At 40.2% G+C, this 18,770-nt stretch overlaps 1 protein-coding gene across 2 annotated transcripts in view; it reads left to right on the top strand.

The window, feature by feature from the left end:
- Window positions 1–18,770, top strand: part of PTPRR (protein tyrosine phosphatase, receptor type R) — a 344,290-nt gene that overhangs the window by 237,360 nt on the left and 88,160 nt on the right. For both annotated transcript variants that reach the window (XM_003798938.2, XM_012810853.2), the window contains 2 exons: window positions 9,810–9,996; window positions 13,447–13,531. In XM_003798938.2, coding sequence (XP_003798986.1) covers window positions 9,810–9,996; window positions 13,447–13,531 — 272 coding nt within the window. The remainder of the gene's footprint in view (window positions 1–9,809; window positions 9,997–13,446; window positions 13,532–18,770) is intronic.

Here is an 18,770-nt window from a genome sequence, read left to right as displayed (position 1 = left end):
GGGCAGAGTTGGGGCAGGCACACTGAGGTGTGAGGGGCAGAGTTGGGGCAGGCACACTGAGGTGTGAGGTGCAGAGTTGGGGCAAGTACATTGAGGTGTGAAGAGCAGAGCCATCAGCTGGAATGAGGCACAGGTCTGGGCAAGAATGGGGCAGGAGGTGACGGAATAGATTAGAAAGCATTTTATGTCCAAGGGCAGCTATTGGTGTATTTTATCACGATACTTTCAGTGCTCAGACATTATTCTGGAAGATACCACATTGAATTAGGAGATTTTAGAATTAAGAAGTCTTCCTAAACAGGTACTACAAAGATCAACCCAAAGATGAAGAGGGTCTCTGCTAAATCCATGTCGGCGAGCCCCTGGGTCAGTCCATGCTCCCTCCACACCCCCTGAGTCCAGCAACTTCTCCAAATTCAGAGATTTTGAGTCATTTTTTAAAACTTCTGGACTGAAAAATGATTATGAAAACATACATTTAGGTACAAGGATGTTCACCTCAGTTTTGTTTATAAGGTGAAAAACTGAAAATAACTTCAGTGTCGAAAAACAAGGCATCGGTTAAGTGAACTGTGATACCTCCCGACAGTGCAACAGTAGTAAAAGTCGTGTTTAAATAACCTGAAAGACATGAAAAGAAATTCATGATACAGTTAGTGTTTAAAAAAGGAAAGTTATAGAAGAAAATAGTGAGTAAAAATCAAGCTTTTGTATTAAACATACAAAGACTTGAAGGATATACACACAGAATTTTTTTTTTTATTTTGATACAGCATCTCACTCTGTTACCAGGCCAGAATGCTGTGCTGTCAGCCTAATTCACAGCCACCTGGACCTCCTGAGTTCAAATGATCTTCCCAGCCTCAGTGTCCTGAGTAGCTGGGACTACAGGCACCCACCACAACACCTGGCTATTTTTCTCTCTTTTTAGTGGATACAGAGACCTGTTCTTTCTCAGCCTAGTCTGGAACTCCTGAGCTCAAGCGATCCTCCCACCTTGGCCTCCCAGAGTGCTAAGATTGCAGGCCTGAGCCACTGTGACTGGCCAAAAATGTTATTTGCAGTTTACTCTAAGTTTTGGTGTTATAGAATATTTTTCTTTCTCAGCTATATCTTTAATTTTCTCCATTAAACATGCATTATTTTTTAATCAGAACAAAAGATATGAATTTTAAGAATATTAAGTATGTTTTTCAATAAATGTATGCATCCCTGTTATATTCTAAAATTAAAAAAAAAATAAAAGTCATGTAATCACTGGGGGAAAAAGAATATTAGGTATGAATTGTAAGGACTCAAAAGTATAAAAAATGACCCAAAGTTAGATGACTACTGACTTTTCATAAGTAACACTGTTGCTAAGTCTTTGTCACTAACCAGTTTTCTGAATTGTACGTATCCTCAATACTTGTTGGTGTGCGTGTTACACTCACATAGCTCCCACATAGCCATGTATGCAGAGTGAAGTAAGAATTACCGAATGATTCTAATTAATTATTACAATCATTTATAGTCTCTTATGTGACAGATAATATGCTGGAAACACTCACATAGTTTTGCTTCTTTACTCTTTATAGTGTGAGTCAACCTTATGGATTTAGTTATTCTCATTTGCAGATTAAGGAGTTTAAGGCCCAAGGAGCTTCAGTCAAGTTCAGAGCAATGATTTAAACTCAGGTTCCAAGGTCAATAGGTAAACAACAATGTAACACATTCAATTTCTGTTTTTTAAAATAATTTTTTAATTTTCTTTACAAGTAAAATAGGGGTATTGTAAATTTTGCCTATTGTATACACATATAAAAGGAGAGCTATCATTGCATGGATTCAAAAGATTTTATGTAATTATTACAGTGGAACCAAGTTCGTGGTCTGCTGCTCCAGAGGAAGCCAGTCCACTCAGACAGCAGAGGTTACAGCAGAGAAAGTGAGCAGGCACCACGTGAGAACTCTAGAGAAATTTCTCAAATCCTCCCTGAGAAATAGGGAGAAAGGGCTTTTAAAGGTAATTTGTCAGCAAAGGTCTAGAGAATTGGGTCTGTTGATTGGCTGGGAATGAACTCATAGGGTTGGGAAGCAGAAATTATCTTGTGCTGAAGTAGTTCCCAAGTCCCAGGACCTGCTTAGTTGATTCCCTGGTATGGGCCACTAGTCTGATTGCGGCACTTAGTCCATGGAATGCAGGGTCTGAAAGCTAACTCAGCCTTGGGTTTCACAAGGTGATGTTATCTACGGAAGCAAAGAAGAAAGCTGATAATCTTCATGACCATCAGCCACGTGACCCCTGGGTAGTGAGCAACTATAGAAAGCAATTTAGAGAACAATGGCTGGTGTGTGTGTGTGTGCATGTACATATGATGTGTATATGTTTGTGTGTGTGTATATAGGTATATATACATGCATACACATACATACAGTGGGTGCCAAAAATACACATTTTAAGAAAGGAAAAAACTTAAAATTATAATACTGAATATGTAACAATGACAAAAAATGAATACAAGAGCTGTCAAGTACCTCCTATACTTACAGAAGTCAGTGTGACTTGAGTTTTACGAACTTAGTACAGTTTTCCCATTTCTTAAAATGTGTATATATCTTTAGCACCCTGTGGGTATGTGCACACGTGTGCGTGTGTGCATGTGGGTGTGTTTATGTGTGTGTACATACACATACATATGTATATTCTAACTATGCCTATACCTTTGCAGAACTCAGGTCTCCACCTCTGTTCCCACCTTATGGCCTGTTATTAATTTTATGAAGGGTAGTTTTATAATCTCTCAGGAAGGACAGCAACATTCTACCTAGTACATAGGTGTTTTCAGGTAGGAAAATGAATCATTTCCCACATCAGAATGTTCTCTCTGTTGTAATATTTCATTTTCACTTTAGAGTGAAATTCATTCATCATCTTCCTGGGTCCAGGCCTGGCATCTTGTATACTTATCACTCCTTTCCCACAAGTTTCCCTCAGGAAATTTTACCCCAGATGGTCATACTACCTATTTGTTTCTTTTAGCTTCCAGAAATTAGTAACCATGTGTTTATGGTACAATTTAACTTTTCTAGTGCTCTGTTCCATATTTTTTATTTTACCCATTCATCTGTCAAGCAATCCAGAAAGAAGTTTGATACTATGTACATGAATAATTTATTGAAGGGGCGGTGCCTGTGGCTCAAGGGAGTAGGATGCCAGCCCCATATACCAGAGGTGGCAGGTTCAAACCCAGCCCGAGCAAAAACTGAAAAAAAAGAAAAATTTGAAGGTAAAGAGATGGAAACCACATATTATTAGTTAAATGTCATTAACCGTGGCACTTAAAAGGATTTGGGGTTGCAAATGACACTGGAGTTCAGTCCACTGGAGCAAAGGAAAGGAATTCCGTCTCTCCATTTCACTCTTTCTTCCTCCTTTGTTTTTCAATTAGCAAATACTTCTTCAAATTGTTTTTCTTTTTAATTAGAATTCAAGAAAATTATATATGTGGAAAAATTGAATGAGCAAAATTAACTAAGAAAGCTTGAGTTGGGGCAGAAGGGTTTAAGCTCACCATTTATAATCGAGCCGAGATTCCCAGCTCTGGGCCATGACAGGGCACACGGCAAGTTCCGATCCAGGGGACACGACCAGTAAAGTTCTTACTCTTCTCCAGGTTACAGCATTAGATGAAGACTGCGCTGATAAATTATATCTTTTACCAAACAAAACAAAACAAGCTCTCAAAGGTCAAATCCGTTTGCTTCCCTTCTGTACTAAATCCTTCTCGTAATCTTTAAGGTGCATATTTTTCCGTTCCCATTTCAAGTGCTTCAAGATAAGCAGCTGCCACCATTTCCCACCAAAACTTAATTTCATAATCCGGTAGCTTCAGAAGGACATCTCCCCGGACCACAGGCAGAAGGACTGTTTGCTTCACTTTGTCCTTTTACCTCCTTTTCCTTTCCTTACTGGGCACTAAATGAGGTGCAGTGCATGAAGTCTCAGGCTTCCCAGGGGCTGGACTACTGTGAAAAGGCAGCATGGCTGAGCGTCTGAGCCCTGCTGACAGGATGGATGTTGTAGCCTCTGCTGTCCATACCCAGCTTCTAAAATCCGGCATCATGGCCGCTCCCAGAGGCTCACACCTGAAATCCCAGCACCCTGAGAGACGGAAGGGGGTGGATAGCTCGAGCTCAGGAGTTCAAGACCAGCCTGAGCAAGAGTGAGACCCTGTCTCTACTAAAAATAAAAAACTGTGGACGGTGCCTGTGGCTCAAAAGGGTAGGGTGCTGGTCCCATGTGCCGGAGGTGGTGGGTTCAAACCCAGTCCCAGCCAAAAACAAAAAACTGGCCGGGCATGGTGGTGCATGCCTGTAGTACCAGATATTGCTCCAGCCCAAGAGTTTGAGGTTGCTGTGAGCTACGATGCCACCACACTCTACCCAGGGTGACAGAATGAGACTCTGTCTCAAAAAACAAAATAAAATAATATCCAACATCATAGCCATTAACTACCAGGAAAATAAATGCCTGATTTCTGAGTTATTCTCACCCCTAGCTGTAGTGTTCTTGTATTTTTAGCTGTGTTTTCTTCCTAGCTCTGGGCCATTAGGAACAGTGATGCAGAACCAAACAGTTTCACCAGAGAGTTGTTTATATTCTCCTGCTGACATGAATGTGTGGCCCTGGCCCATGATATTTATACATATTTTCCTTTTCACTTAATTGTAATTAACATGCTGTTCATGGCATTCTTTTTACCTTTCCTTAGGAATTTGCTTTTTCCTTCAATTGTTCACATTGCTATCTTTTGAATTTCCTCCCTCCCATTTATTTGTTGGCATAAATAATAATTGGTGTTACAGCAGGAGCTTGATAAAGCATTTTATTATATTTCTTTTTGTGCAACAGCGATCATGAGGCATAAAGAAGTGTGTGCCCAGTTACAGCAAAGCAAAGGCACAAAGCAAAGCTTTCAACAGAGTTTGTGTTCTGACTTCTCCACATTCTGTTTTTATTCAAAGTCTATCTCCTATTAGACCTGTTGATTTTTTTTTTGTCTAAATCCTTTAGATTTTTTCCCCTGTGTCTTGATTTGAATTTTCTTTTAACTTCTTAGGTTCATCTTGTTTTTAAAATGTCCTCAGACTTGGTCCTCCCCTCTTGCCATTTTGACGTATGGCTACTAGGGAATAAATTCACATTCTCTTAGTTCAGTAAAATACTGTATGTGGTATTTTCTCCTCCGAATTATTAGTCAGTGATAGATGGTTAAAAATCTAACATTCCATTACTTACAAAACATATCCATTTTCTAGATTGCTCAGCAAATTGTGTTAGAAATATTGATAAACTATTTGAGGGGAAAAACTTAGATGATGATTTTTTACCACACCCCAAAATAAATTACAAGTACATTAAAAGATTAAATTTAAAATATTTAAACTTCCAGGAGAAGAATTTCTATGTATTAAAGAAAGTACAAAAGAAAAGATAAGTATGTTTGACTGAATATAATTTTTTTTTTTGGCAGTTTTTTTGGCCGGGGCTGGGTTTGAACCTACCACCTCCAGCATATGGGACTGGCGCCCTACCCTTTTGAGTCACAGGTGCCGTCCCTATAAATGTAATTTTAAAGAAAAATTTTTAGTGTTTTAAGGCAAACTGTATATTTGCAATAGGTTCATCTGAGGAATAGTCACTATTACTTATATATTATAGTAATCACTAATAAATATATTAATGCTGCAGGATGAAAGTTAGGAAAGAGCTTGGACAGACACTCTCAAAGGGCCTGTAAGCCAGAGTCACACGAGAACGTAGTTGCTTTCCTCTCTAACCAAAGACATGAAGATTCAGATCATCAGCCACACCATTTCTACCTGTAAAATAGCCAAGTTTTAAAGTCAGTTTAAATGCTAGTGAAAAATATGTAAGAGTGATTTTAATTTCTTCTTTAAAACTGCTAAATTTTACAAATTTTCTACAAAGAACCTGTACTTTTATAATGAAAAAAAAAAAACACTATAAAATATACATGGTAGTTTAGACTTTTCTCTCCAAGCACAAGACATCACTAAGAAGTGTGTGAATATTTTAACTTTTTTTTTCAACAGAGTCTCTCTCTGTCACCCAGGCTACCATGCATGGCTCACTGTGATATCAAACTCCTGGGCTAAGTCAGTCCTTCGGCCTCAGCCTCCCTCTCTTGAATAGCTGGGACTACAAGCACAGGCCTCCACTCTGGCTAAGTTTTTCTATTTTTAGTAGAGATGGGTCTCCCACTTGTTTAGGCTAATCTCCAACTCCTGACCTCTCTCCAAGGGGAGAGTCCCACCTGCACTGACCTCCCAGAGTGCTAGGAGTACAAGCCGTGAGCCACCACCCCAGGCCCAAATATTTTAATATTTGTAAGTTGAATCTGCTAATTAGATTTCCTATTTCCACCATATTTCAATTAGTCTAAATATTGTTTGTTCTTTGAAAATAGGGACTGAGAACAGCAGAGATTTTTCCAAGCTAATGACATCCTACCACAATATTTCACAGCGCAGTGGTTGAGTACTTAGGCCAATAAGGGCTGTCTTGGGGAAAATGCTCTCGGAAAGGTCAACAGCTTGTGCGAGTTCAACCCCACGCTGTACTTTGAGGCATTGTCTGAGGTGTTGAGGTGAAGTGGTCTGGCACTGCTTAGGATTCAGGGGAAATGAATTTGCCATAATAAAGGGAAACTTTAAGATAAACAGGTTATCAAGAAGGATGTACTTTTCTGTAGCGATGATTGTGTAGATTCTACCCATTTGATTTCAAAACTTTCAAGTTTACCTCCATATAAACAATGATGATGTTTTTGTGAAGAGCTCCTAAAATAGATTCCTTAGAGAAGCACAAGGTGACCCTCAGGTAGAACTATGCTTATTATGACTCAAATTTAGTAAAGTCAAACATTGCTTTTTACAAGCAGTGTACTTACCTTATCTGGTAACCCTCACAATAACCCTCCAGGGGCAGGTCTGTTCAGTAACTCATTTTATAAAAGAGAAGAAAGCTGAGATACGGCGACGCTACACAGCCTGCCCAGAGGTCCTCGGAGAGGACATGGAAAGGCAGGATTTGAGCCCAGGGGAGCGCGGCTGCGGAGACCGGACCTGCCCCCGGGCGCCCCCACTGCCCAGCGGGTGACTCCGGGTCCGCTGGGCGGCAGGGCCTGACCCGAGCCCGCCACCACGCCTTTCCTTTGGGTGGCAAAGCAAAAGCCGGTTGGGATTAAAATTAGAACGTGGATGGAATCTCTGCTCCACCTCTGTGTTTTCAGAGGCTTTTATCTTCACCTGTTTAGTGGGTTCAAAGTAATACCTGGGGACAGAGCCGTGAAGACGAGACACCTCAGTGAAAGCACGTAGAACAGCGCGTGGCAAATCATGGGCTCTGACAAGTACTGGTTTCCTGTCTCCTTCCCTTGCAAGACAAAGTCCTTCTTCCCTAAGTCAGTGTACGTGAAAAGGCTTCCACAGCTCTCAGCTTAACACGGAACGTGGGGAGTTAACCCTAAACCGAATGGACCTGCACCCCAGGGCGCGTGGAGCCGGGTCGCAGGCCACGCTCTGCTCTGGACCGGCAGACAGATAGCACCTGCGGTTGGGGGCCCCGCTTCCCCCCTTCATCACTTCACACAGCCCCCGAAGTCTAACAGTTCCTCTGCACACAATCTCTGGCTTTGCTCTTCAGTTTCAGATGTTTATAAATCTGTCTCCTATTTTCTAATTACTCCTTGGTCCTACACAGCTAATATTACTTGCACAAGGCCCTCACACCTTCTGTACAGAACACAAGGGGTCTCAGAAGTGAATAACTCCATCCTGCCTCCGAACAAGCCTAGAGAAATTACAAAAAGCAGATAAATTCTAATTCGCTTTAAGAGTCTGTGATTTCTATGGCCCCATCTAAGTTTAACACACACACACATAGGATGCAGAAGCTGTCTTCTAGGGATTCACTCAGAAGTTAATTTTTAAACTTTTAATTTAAAAGGCAATAACTTGAACTAAATAATGACATCATTTATTTCTCTGAGTTCCCTGTACCCAGTAAAATCCTAAGTATGGTACATTGAATATGAAAATAATAGGCAGCTGTATTATTTATATGGATTCATAGGCAGAACTCTCAGACATAAACATAAATAGAAGTAGGTTTGTGTTACATCTGAATTTTTTTTTTTTTTTTGGTTTGGGATGGTTTTATTTTATTTTATTTTTTATTAAATCATAGCTGTGTACATTAATGCAGTCATGGGGTACAGTGTGCTGGTTTTATAAACAATTTGAAATATTTTCTTCAAACTGGTTAACATAGCCTTCATGGCATCCTCTTAGTTATTGTGTTAAGACATTCACATTCGACATTTAGAAAGATTCACATGTACCCTTGTAAGATGAACCATAGGTGTGCTCCCACCAATCACCCTTCCTCCACCCATCCTCCCCCCTCCCCTCCCCTCCCCCTCCCCTTACCCCATATTCTTGGGCTATAATTGGGTTATAGCTTTGAAAGTTATAAATTAGTTTCATAGTAGGACTGAGTACTTTGGATATTTTTTCTTCCATTCTTGAGATACTTTGCTAAGAAGAATGTGTTCCAGCTCCATCCATATAAACATGAAGGAGGTAAAGTCTCCATCTTTCTTTAAGGCTGCATAATATTCCATGGTGTACATATACCACAATTTATTGATCCATTTGTGGGTCAGTGGGCACTTGGGCTTCTTCCATGACCTAGCAATTATGAATTGGGCTGCAATAAACATTCTGCTATGAATATCTTTGTTGTAGTGTGATTTTTGGTCTTCTCGATATATACCTAGTAGAGGAATTATAGAACCAAATGGCAGGTCTATTTTTAGTTCTCTAAGTGTTCTCCAAACATCTTTCCAAAAGGAACGTATTAGTTTGCATTCCCACCAGCAATTTAGAAGTGTTTCCTTTTCTCCACATCCACGCCAGCATCTCTGGTTTGGGGATTTTGTGATATGGGCTAATCTTACTGGAGTTAGATATCTCAAAGTAGTTTTGATTTGCATTTCTCTGATGATTAAGGATGGTGACATTTTTTCATATATCTGTAGGCCACGCACCTGTCTTCTTCAGAGAAGTTTCTCTTCAAATCCCTTGCCCACCCTGAGATGGGATCACTTGTTCTTTTCTTGCTAATACGTTTGAGTTCTCTATGGATTCTGGTTATTAAACCTTTGTCAGAGACATAACCTACAAATATCTTCTCCCGTTCTGAGGGCTGTCTGCTTGCTTTACTTACTGTGTTCTTGGCTGTGCAGAAGCATTTTAGTTTGATGAGGTCCCAGTAGTGTATTTTTGATGTTGCTTCAATTGCCTGAGGGGTCCTCCTCATAAAATTTTTGCCCAGGCCAATTTCTTCAAGTGTTTTCCCTACACTTTCTTCTAGTATTTTTAAAGTTCCATGATTTTTTCAATTCAAATGTGTTTACTTTGTCTAAATATTTCGCCTCATCTTTTTACCCATCCTATGATTTCTGTAACTATCCCCATTAATAAATTACAGTGTATGTTCTCAATTAGAGTTCTTTGCAACAACAAAAGTGTCACTATGAATAGTTGCTATGGCCGATCATGGTACTAAAAGAGAAGATATATTTGGTTGGTATTTCTGTAAATGTTCTCAGTGAATTGTGTGCATGCACAAAAAAAGCAAATTTCTATAGTCAAAATGATTCACATTACCCACACCCACATCATGTACCCCCCCAAATTCATGTGACATCTTAACATAATAACATTCTTCTCCCATGTAGACGAGGGTCCAACGTATCTCTCACCCTGGACATGAGTAGCTTGGGGAACGTTGAACCCTTTGTAGCTGTTCCAACCCCTCGGGAGAAGGTGGCAATGGAGTACCTGCAGTCTGCCAGCCGAATTCTCACAAGGTCACAGCTGAGGGACGTCGTGGCAAGTTCACATTTACTCCAAAGTGAATTCATGGTGAGCAGACTGTTTCTTCATGACTCTTCAGTAGGGATTTTGATATTCCTGGCACTACAGACACATGGAAATGACACTGCCCTGTGCGTAAGTAGCTTACTGACAGAAGCAGTTACAGTTGCAAAGGTAAAGTGATTTTAGACCTCCCTTCCATCTCACCTACCACTCTAAGTGCTCACACTAGCATGTGAGAGCTAAACTGAGGCAGAGCGTGGATGAGTGGGCCAAGCAAGGAAGGGGCAGAAGGCCCTGGGCAGGGAACCGACATTTCAGGTCAAAGGAACAGCCAGCATTGTTGTCACTGGTTGGGGAATGAAACTGCTGAGGGAAGTGCCAAAGGTTGAGCCTCCAAAGCAGGGGATAATTTTAATATACATTTAGGAGTTTGGACTTTATTTTGTGTTTTAGAAAGATTGTTCTATCTGCACTGAAACAGGCTCTAAAGATAACACCGTGCAGGTGGCCTAAACTAAGGAGGTAGCAGAGAAAACATACAACAATATAAGACTGTAAGAATCTGGCCAGCATGGTGACTCAAGCCAGTAATCCCAGCACTCTGGGGGGCTGATGGGGGAGGGCTCCTTAAACTCAGGAGTTCAAGACCAACCTGAGAAAAAGTGATGCCCAACTCTACTAAAAATAGAAAAATTAGAATGGCATGGTGACAAGGGCCTGTAGTACAGCTACTCAGGAGACTGAGGCAAGAGGATCACTTGAATCCAGGAGTTTGAGGTTGCTGTGAGCTGGGCTGACACCCACGGCACTCTGGCCTGGGCAACAGAGCAAGACTCTGTCTTGAGAAAAACAAATGAACAAAAGGAGCTTAATTGGATGAGGCAGCCAAAAATCATGAAAACCCATTCATGATGCCCGGTTATTATGGCTTGAGCAACAGGGAGGATATGGGTCCCTTTAGTGAAAGAGGTAACCAATGAAGAAGGCCAAGTGTGAGCTAAAGAGGAGGGTGAGCTCAGTCTAGACCTGCCTATGCTCCTGGCACAGCTGGATGAGCAACAACAGATACACACCTGCCCAGGTAACCTGGAGTCGGAATGGACCTCCTGAGGGCTAACTATCACCCAAGAGGAACATTCATTTTATAGATCACTTTATATCTCAGATCAGTCGTAGAACTTAAGCCATATTGGTTTGGCATAATAAATTGATTATCCTAGGGTCAGTTCAGATATTTGCAGCCACCATATTGGTAAAAAATTCAGTAAGGGGTTAGATCTACTATTAGCCCCATTAATTATTATTAAGTGTCCAAAGCAAAATACAAACATAGAGTTTGTAAAATCAGATTTTGTGGTGTGTCATTTTTTTATATGTGAAAAAAATGGAATGACTGTAATCCCAACACTTTGGGAGGCCAAGGCAGGAGGGTAACTTGAGGGCAGGAGTTTAAGACCAGCCTAAGCAACAATGTAAGACCCTGTCTTCACAAAAGTTTTGCTTTGTTTTGTTTAATTATCTGAATGTGGTCCCAAGTGCCTGTAGTCCCAAATACTTGGGAGATGAGGCAGAATGATCAATTGAGCCCAGGAGTTCAAGTCTTCAGTGAGCTATGACTGGGCTAATGCATTCCAAGCAATAGAAAGAGACTTCATCCTCCCCCCTCCCAAAAAAGAGAGACATAAAAGAGGAGAGGGGAAGAGAAGGGAGGGAGGGGAGTGGAGGGAAACTGCCCTGAACAGCCTACTTCCCTGGAAGAAAACAGGAGGCCAACGGGGAGTAACCAGGAGGGAAATAATGCTCGAAGATGTCAGTATGTGTCAAAAAATATATATGTATACATACACACACACACACACACACATATATATATATATCTTTATTGTAATGTGATTTTTTTATCTTCTGGGTATATACCTAATAAGGAATTGTAGGATCGAATGGCAGGTCAATTTTTATTTCTCTAAGTGTTCTCCAGAAGATAAAAAATCACATTACAATAAATATATTTGTATCAGTATGTTTATTGCAGCCCAATTCATAATTGCCAGGTCATGGAAGAAGCCCATGAATGGATCAATAAACTGTGGTATATGTACACCATGGAATACTATGCAGCCATAAAGAAAGATGGAGATTTTACGTCCTTCATGTTCACATGGATGGAACTGGAAAATGTTCTTCCTAGCAAAGTATCACAAGAATGGAAGAAAAAATACCCAATGTACACAGCTCTTTTATGAAACTAATTTATAGCTCTCAAATGAAAGATACAACTTAATTCTAGCCTCAGAATATGGGGAAAGGGAGGGGAGAAGGGCTGATGGGTGGTGAGAGGGTGACTGGAAAGATCACCTATATGGTCTAACAAGGGTACAAGTGAACTTTTCTAGAACTAGAGTACAAATGTTTTAACACAATAACTAAGTGACATAAAGTCTATGTTGACAAGCTTGATGAAAGTATTTCAAATTGTACATGAAAACACTACATTGTACCCCATGTTTGCATTAATGTACACAGCTATCATTTAATTAAAAAAAAAAAGGCAGAGAGAAGGAAAAAGAAAGGGAAGAAGGAAGATATGACCCACGTTGTGCCTTTGCCAAAAGAGTGACCTGTTTGAAATTACCAAACAGGAGCATGTGCTTTCTATTGAATAGTCACCGATTTTGCTTATTTGGGGATTAAATACCAAACACATCCAACATAGTGCAAGTTTAGGAAAAGACATTTAAAAAGTAAGATGCTCCTCTGTAGACTGAGTCTCAAATTTATAATACAACCTAGCTTTTCTCAAATTTTCAGACTGACTCAAAAACAGTGATTTAAATTAACGTATAGATGATTTCTTTCATTTCAATGAATATTAGTCTGTTGAGTTATATTTTCCCCTGGAGAAAGTTTAAGTAATAGAAATATTATTTTATGAGATTTAAGGATTTAATTGTTATTAAATAACATGAAAGTTATTTTATTTCACATTCACTTTGCTGCATTAATTCATTGTAGAATTTTAAGGTAGAGAACGTACTATGTTGTGTAATCAAATTTTTAAATACTTTGGGCCCTTTTGAAAACTTTGGCTCTGCTTCCCTTGTCCCAGGGTCCACCTTTTTAGATCTGACTCATTTGCATAGAGTCACTTTTGTTCCTACTATTCCACTAACCCTCGTGTTATACCTCTTTAATGACAGGTCAAGAGTAATGCTTTCCTGAACGCTAACCACAGTGTTACACGCCTCTTTAATGACACATCAAGAGTAATGCTTTCTAACACATTCAACTGTTAGCTTGTCAGGGTGCAGCGCCACGCTGATGAAAGGAAGGGTGTCAGTCACCAGAGGTGGTAGTGTGTTGTTTTGTAGATGACTTTGAAGGGAAGTGAGGCTTTGGATCAGAAGCCCCCTCTCTCCTACCCCTCCACCCCCACTGTGAATTTTTTCTTTGTGGCAGCATTAGATATACTGATTTGATATCGTTTATTTTTTGCAGGAAATACCCATGAATTTTGTAGATCCCAAAGAAATTGACATTCCACGTCATGGAACTAAAAATCGCTATAAGACCATCTTGCCAAGTAAGTTTCTTGATTTAATAATTTGCATTGAAAAGCACAAGAGGGGCCTTCTCTATTCCCCCCACCCACCCTTTTCAGTCCTTACAGTGCCCACATACACACCATATTCAGAATTACAAACACATATTAAGACCATTAAGCATTAAAGTGGTCTGAAGTGAATAACTTTATCTTTAGTGCTTTTCTTATGCCCAGCTCACAATTCCAATAGAACAGGTGGTTCTAAAACTTTATTGTGGCTCACATTATGGTCAACTGATTTTTGTCAAGGGTGTGGAACAGTTCACTGGGAAAAGGAGAATCTCTTCAACAAATGGTCCTGAAACAACTGAATTTCAACATGCAAAAAAGTGAAATTGGAGACCCTCCCTCACTCCATATTAAAAAATCAACTCAAATGGATCAGGGGCCTATGTGTAAGAGCTGGAACTATAAATCTCTTAGAAAAAAAAGGTGTAAATCTTCATGATCTTTAATTAGTCAATAATTTCTTAAGTGTGACAACAAATGAATAAATTGAGCTTCATTAAAATTAAAAAGTTTTGTGCTTCAACGGATACCTTCAATAAAGTGAAAAAATAACTCAGAAAGGGGGAGAACATTTGCAAATTATCTAATAAGGGACTTGTATCCACAGAACTCTTAACAACTCAATAATAAAAACAAAGACCCCAATGTAAAAATGAACAAAGATCTCAATACACATTTCTTCATGGAAAAATGTGCAAATGATCAATAGGATAGAAGATAAGTTCAGCAGCATCAGTGACAGGGAAGTCAGGGCCACAGCAGGGTGGTGGCTCCGGCCCTAATCCTAGTAACTCTGGGAAACCAAGTGGGAGGACCGCCTGAGGTCAAGAGTTCAAGGTCAGTTTGGGCAACATAGCAAAAAAAATAAATTTCAAAAATTAACCCTTGTGTGGTCCAGCTACTTGGGAAGCTAAGCAGGAAGATCCCTTGAGCCCAGGAGTTTAAGGCTGCAGTGAGCTAAGATTGTGCCGCTCCACTCCAGCCTGAATGACAGAGAGAGACCCTGTCTCCTAAAACACACACACACAAACACACAAGACACCTCTTTATATCCATTAGGATCATTATTATTAAAAAGATGGACAATTTTTAAAATATAGAGAAAAAAGAATGTAGAGAAATCGGAAACCTCATGCATCACCAGCAGAGACATGAAACGTGCAGCTATGTAAGAAAACCTACTTTGGCAGTTTCTTAAAAGGAAAAACCTAGAGTCACTCTATTACTTGAACATTTCACTTCTAGGCATAATATCCAAGGCAAATGAAACCTGTGTGCACACAACAATTCTACACAAAATATTTGTGACGGCATTATTTGTAGTATTAAGTAGTGGAAGAAACACAAATTGCCCATCAGCTGGTGAATGGACAGAGAAAATGTCCATCCTCACAACAGGCTCAATAAAGAAGAACAAGGTACCGAGGCCTCTATGACAGGGCTGGACCTGGAAAGTATTATGCCCAGTGAAAGAAGCCAGTCGCAAAACCTCTCGTGTCTTATAAGCCGTTTATCTGAAACGTCCAGATACGCAAATCTGTAGAGACAGGAAGCCCCTTAGCAATTGCTGGTGTTATTCTTCAAAGATGAAGAACATCTAAGGGGTCTGGTGTTTATTTGGGGGCTAATGAAAATGGTTTAGAATGGACTCTGGTGGTACTCTGTGATGGACACTAGACAGGTGACTTGTGTGGTCCGTGAATTCTTTCTGAATGAAACTATCACCAAACACCTTCCTGTGTATAGGGGACGCCTAGAGTCTTTGTAGAAATCCTGGGGGTTTTGTTTAAATTGATTTGCTGCTAAGCCCACAAAACTACTGGCAAGCACTGTTAATATCATCCCATTACAACAGATTTTTAACTGGGCCATAAAGTTAAATCTATTTACCTACGGTATAGCCAGTGTTGAAAGATACTCTATGACAACCGCGGGGCAGGGAGGGTGAAAGTGCCCTGGGTTGGTTCTGGTGTTGCTCTCTTTCTGATAAGACTTTCATCTAAAGTATCCCAAATTTAAATAATTGGGGCATATACATACCTCACAATTACTACGTATACCCAAACCACCATCTAATTTCAGAAAGATTTGGAAATTATCAGGACTATTTCAAAGTCCAACCTTGTCCATTTCCTGCCCAGATGTTATCAGACCCGGGCTCCAAAGCTATGCGTCAGCTTTTCCATTCCCAGAACTGGGTGGGCCACTGAACCAGGGCACCTGTGCTGACAACTAATGTTGCAAATGATGGATTTTCTGCTGAAAATGTCTGCAGCTCGAAGGCCCCACCCACTCCTAGTTGCGCACAAAAAACACTTTAGGAAATACAGCTTGGACAGCTCAATTATTGGTTGAAAAGTGTCCAAAAAGACTGGAAGATTGGACAAAGCTTTTCTGTATGGTTTATTTTAGACTGTAATATGAGATAAACTTGAAAATTACATAAAATAATGACTAGCAAATGAGCAAGATTTTATATATTATGATCGTTTTTCTTGTTTTAAACTACACTAAATTCCTCTTAGGTTTAAAAGTGTACTGGCTTGCACACAGTATCAACATTATGTAATTTGAGGATGCTTTGCAGCAGATATATGACTAGGCAAGAATCAATTAAATTAGGGACATTTCTCTGGGGACGATGGTAGCCAGGCTCAGAATACTCTAAATGGTAGATTTAAATGTTAATGTCAAGTTCATATCAAATTATTTTGCAATATAAACAATATTATATTAGTGATAAAAATCTATATCCTAAATCACAAAGCAATGGGAAAGAAATTAATCATTCATCATATAAAATTATTAGCACATATGAAGTATAATATTGTAATAAATTTTAGATGTATATCTTCTATGCAGCCAACTTGTTTATACAAATATAAGACAATACACACAAAACTAAGGAACTCTACTTATTCAGACCATTATTTCAAAGTTAGAAATGTGATGCATAGTAATGCTTCCTACTTAAATTATGTTTTCTCTTCTAGTACATTAATTGTCTAGCACAGAGCAGTTTTTCAAACAGGTAAACCACTCATTAAAGTAGCAACTGTAGTTAAAGAAAGATATTGGAATTAGATGTGATTTCCTACTCCAGCAAAAATCTTTGGCAGACGACTTAATCTTCCTGTGACATCCTTCCTTCATCCTTACAAACACTGACCATACTGTCCTACAAGACTCCTGAGAGAATTGAAGGACAGCATGTGTACAATGCTCACCAAAGCCCCAGTTAATTATGAGCCCTTAGCCAAGGTCAGTGTGTCTTTTCCCTCCACACCTAACTGAGATGAATCTGCCATTAACCCCAGAACCACTCCCAGAAAATAGGGCAGCATCTGTTAGAGACTGGCTAACAGTTTCAAGAGCGAACTACTCAAGTGCCCTATTTTCTCTTATAATTTTCACACGGCTCTTTAAAAGTAAATATTTATATAATACCATCTTGTACTGCTGAGGTCAATTCTCTATAGAGATAGGAACATGTTTTCTATGTCTGATAGCGAGGCCAGAGCCATACGTGGCCATCGAGCACTGGGGCGGCAGCTACTCGGAACTGATCTTTAAATTAACTTGAGTTTAATTAGCTACAGTCACTAGTGGTGGACACATCCGGCACTGCAGGCCTGGGGGCTTTTCTCTCCCAGAAGGGGACTCACCATCACCTCCAAGGTAGAGGTGTGGCCTCCCTGCCCTTCCTCCTGTTTCCCTCTTACTTGAATTCACCCATGAAAACCATCCCGGCCTTCCCCTCATGCCTTTCCCGCCACTCGCAGTGATGCCACCCCCCTCCCACCTGTCTAATTAATGTCTTCTCTGGACTTCAAACCTTAAAGGCATTTCTCCCTAGAGGGGAAATCTTAAGTGCAACAACAGCCTTTCCGGTACCGATCAAAACGTCAGGATTCAGGGCCCGTTCTGTCTGTTAAAGAAAAGTCATTAGACGGCCAGAAGGTATGTAGAGAAACGAGGACACTGAGATTTCCCGTGTTCTGCACATGAAATTTATGTGTTCAATGATGTTGAAAGAGAAAGGAAGAAGGAAAGAGGGGAAAAAGAATAGAAGGGGGAGAGAAGAGAAAGAAGGAAGGAAGGGAATAAAAAAGGAATGAGGAGAAAGAGAAAGGAAGGAGAAAAATAATTCTTGGCTTTTTGTATTAGTCCAAGCTGACATATTGAAAGAACTCTGGTTAAAAACCTGAATTTTCCCCTAGTCAGAGTTATATGTTGTATTCTTGCTTAAAAAAAAAAAAAGTATTTGGAACCTGTCCCAACTACTCTGGAGGCTAAAACAGGAGGATCACTGGAGGCTAGGAGTTCAAGGCTGTTGTGTGCAATGACTGGGCCTGGGATAGGCTGCGAACTATAGGCTGGGCAATATAGTGAGACCCTCTCACAAAAAGCAGGGGAGGTACTTGAAAACAACTAAATCCTGGGAAATATTATAGAAGACTAATTTGTAACATAATTTAGCTTGACAGGGAATATGCTTCTAAGCAGTTTATAAAGTAGAGTTCCCAGTAAATCATGTGTATTACAGGCCTTACGTGGTATAGACTGGAGGAAGAAGGCCTCTTTTCAAGTCTGAGTGGTTTAGAGTATTTGTGGAAACTTCTAATAATCAATGGATATTGAAAGAAATAGAAGATTTCTTGTCCCCTTTTCTAAGAGAATAAAAAAGCCTAGAAAGTCAAAAGCAGAGTTTTAATTCTTTCTAATAGAAATTAATGCTGACATCAAACTCTTTATTACAAACGAAATAGATATCACTTAGGATATAAAGTTAATTAAGTACACTCTCACCCTCAAGGGGGTCACCACAATCCATTGAGGGTAAGCAGAAATTTAAGCACTTAAAATATAAGATACTAAAATAAAATTCAAGGAGCTCGAGTAAAGTGGTTAATTCTGCCTGGGCAGTAGAAAAACAGCATTTATTGAACTAAGCCCTGAAGGACGAGATAGTCTTTACCTTGAAGTGAAGGCAAAGGAAACAGTGAGTGAAAAGCAGAGTCTAGAAGAAGGTGCAGTGCGGGGAGGGCGGGTCCCCAGGAACGTGGCAAAGTGGGAGGATGTGTAGTGAGGGGAGGGCTGGACCTCCGGCCCATGGGAGAGTGGGAAGATGGTGCAGTGCGGGGAGGGCTGGTCCCCCTGGCACGTGGGAGAGTGGGAGGGTGTGTAGTGAGGGGAGGGCTGGTCCCCC

The sequence above is a fragment of the Otolemur garnettii genome, unplaced genomic scaffold, assembly GCF_000181295.1.
Source record: "Otolemur garnettii isolate 467f Iridium unplaced genomic scaffold, OtoGar3 scaffold00143, whole genome shotgun sequence".
Lineage (NCBI taxonomy): Eukaryota > Metazoa > Chordata > Mammalia > Primates > Galagidae > Otolemur > Otolemur garnettii.
Note: the sequence above shows the minus strand (reverse complement) of the source record. Positions and strands in the feature narration are given on the sequence as shown.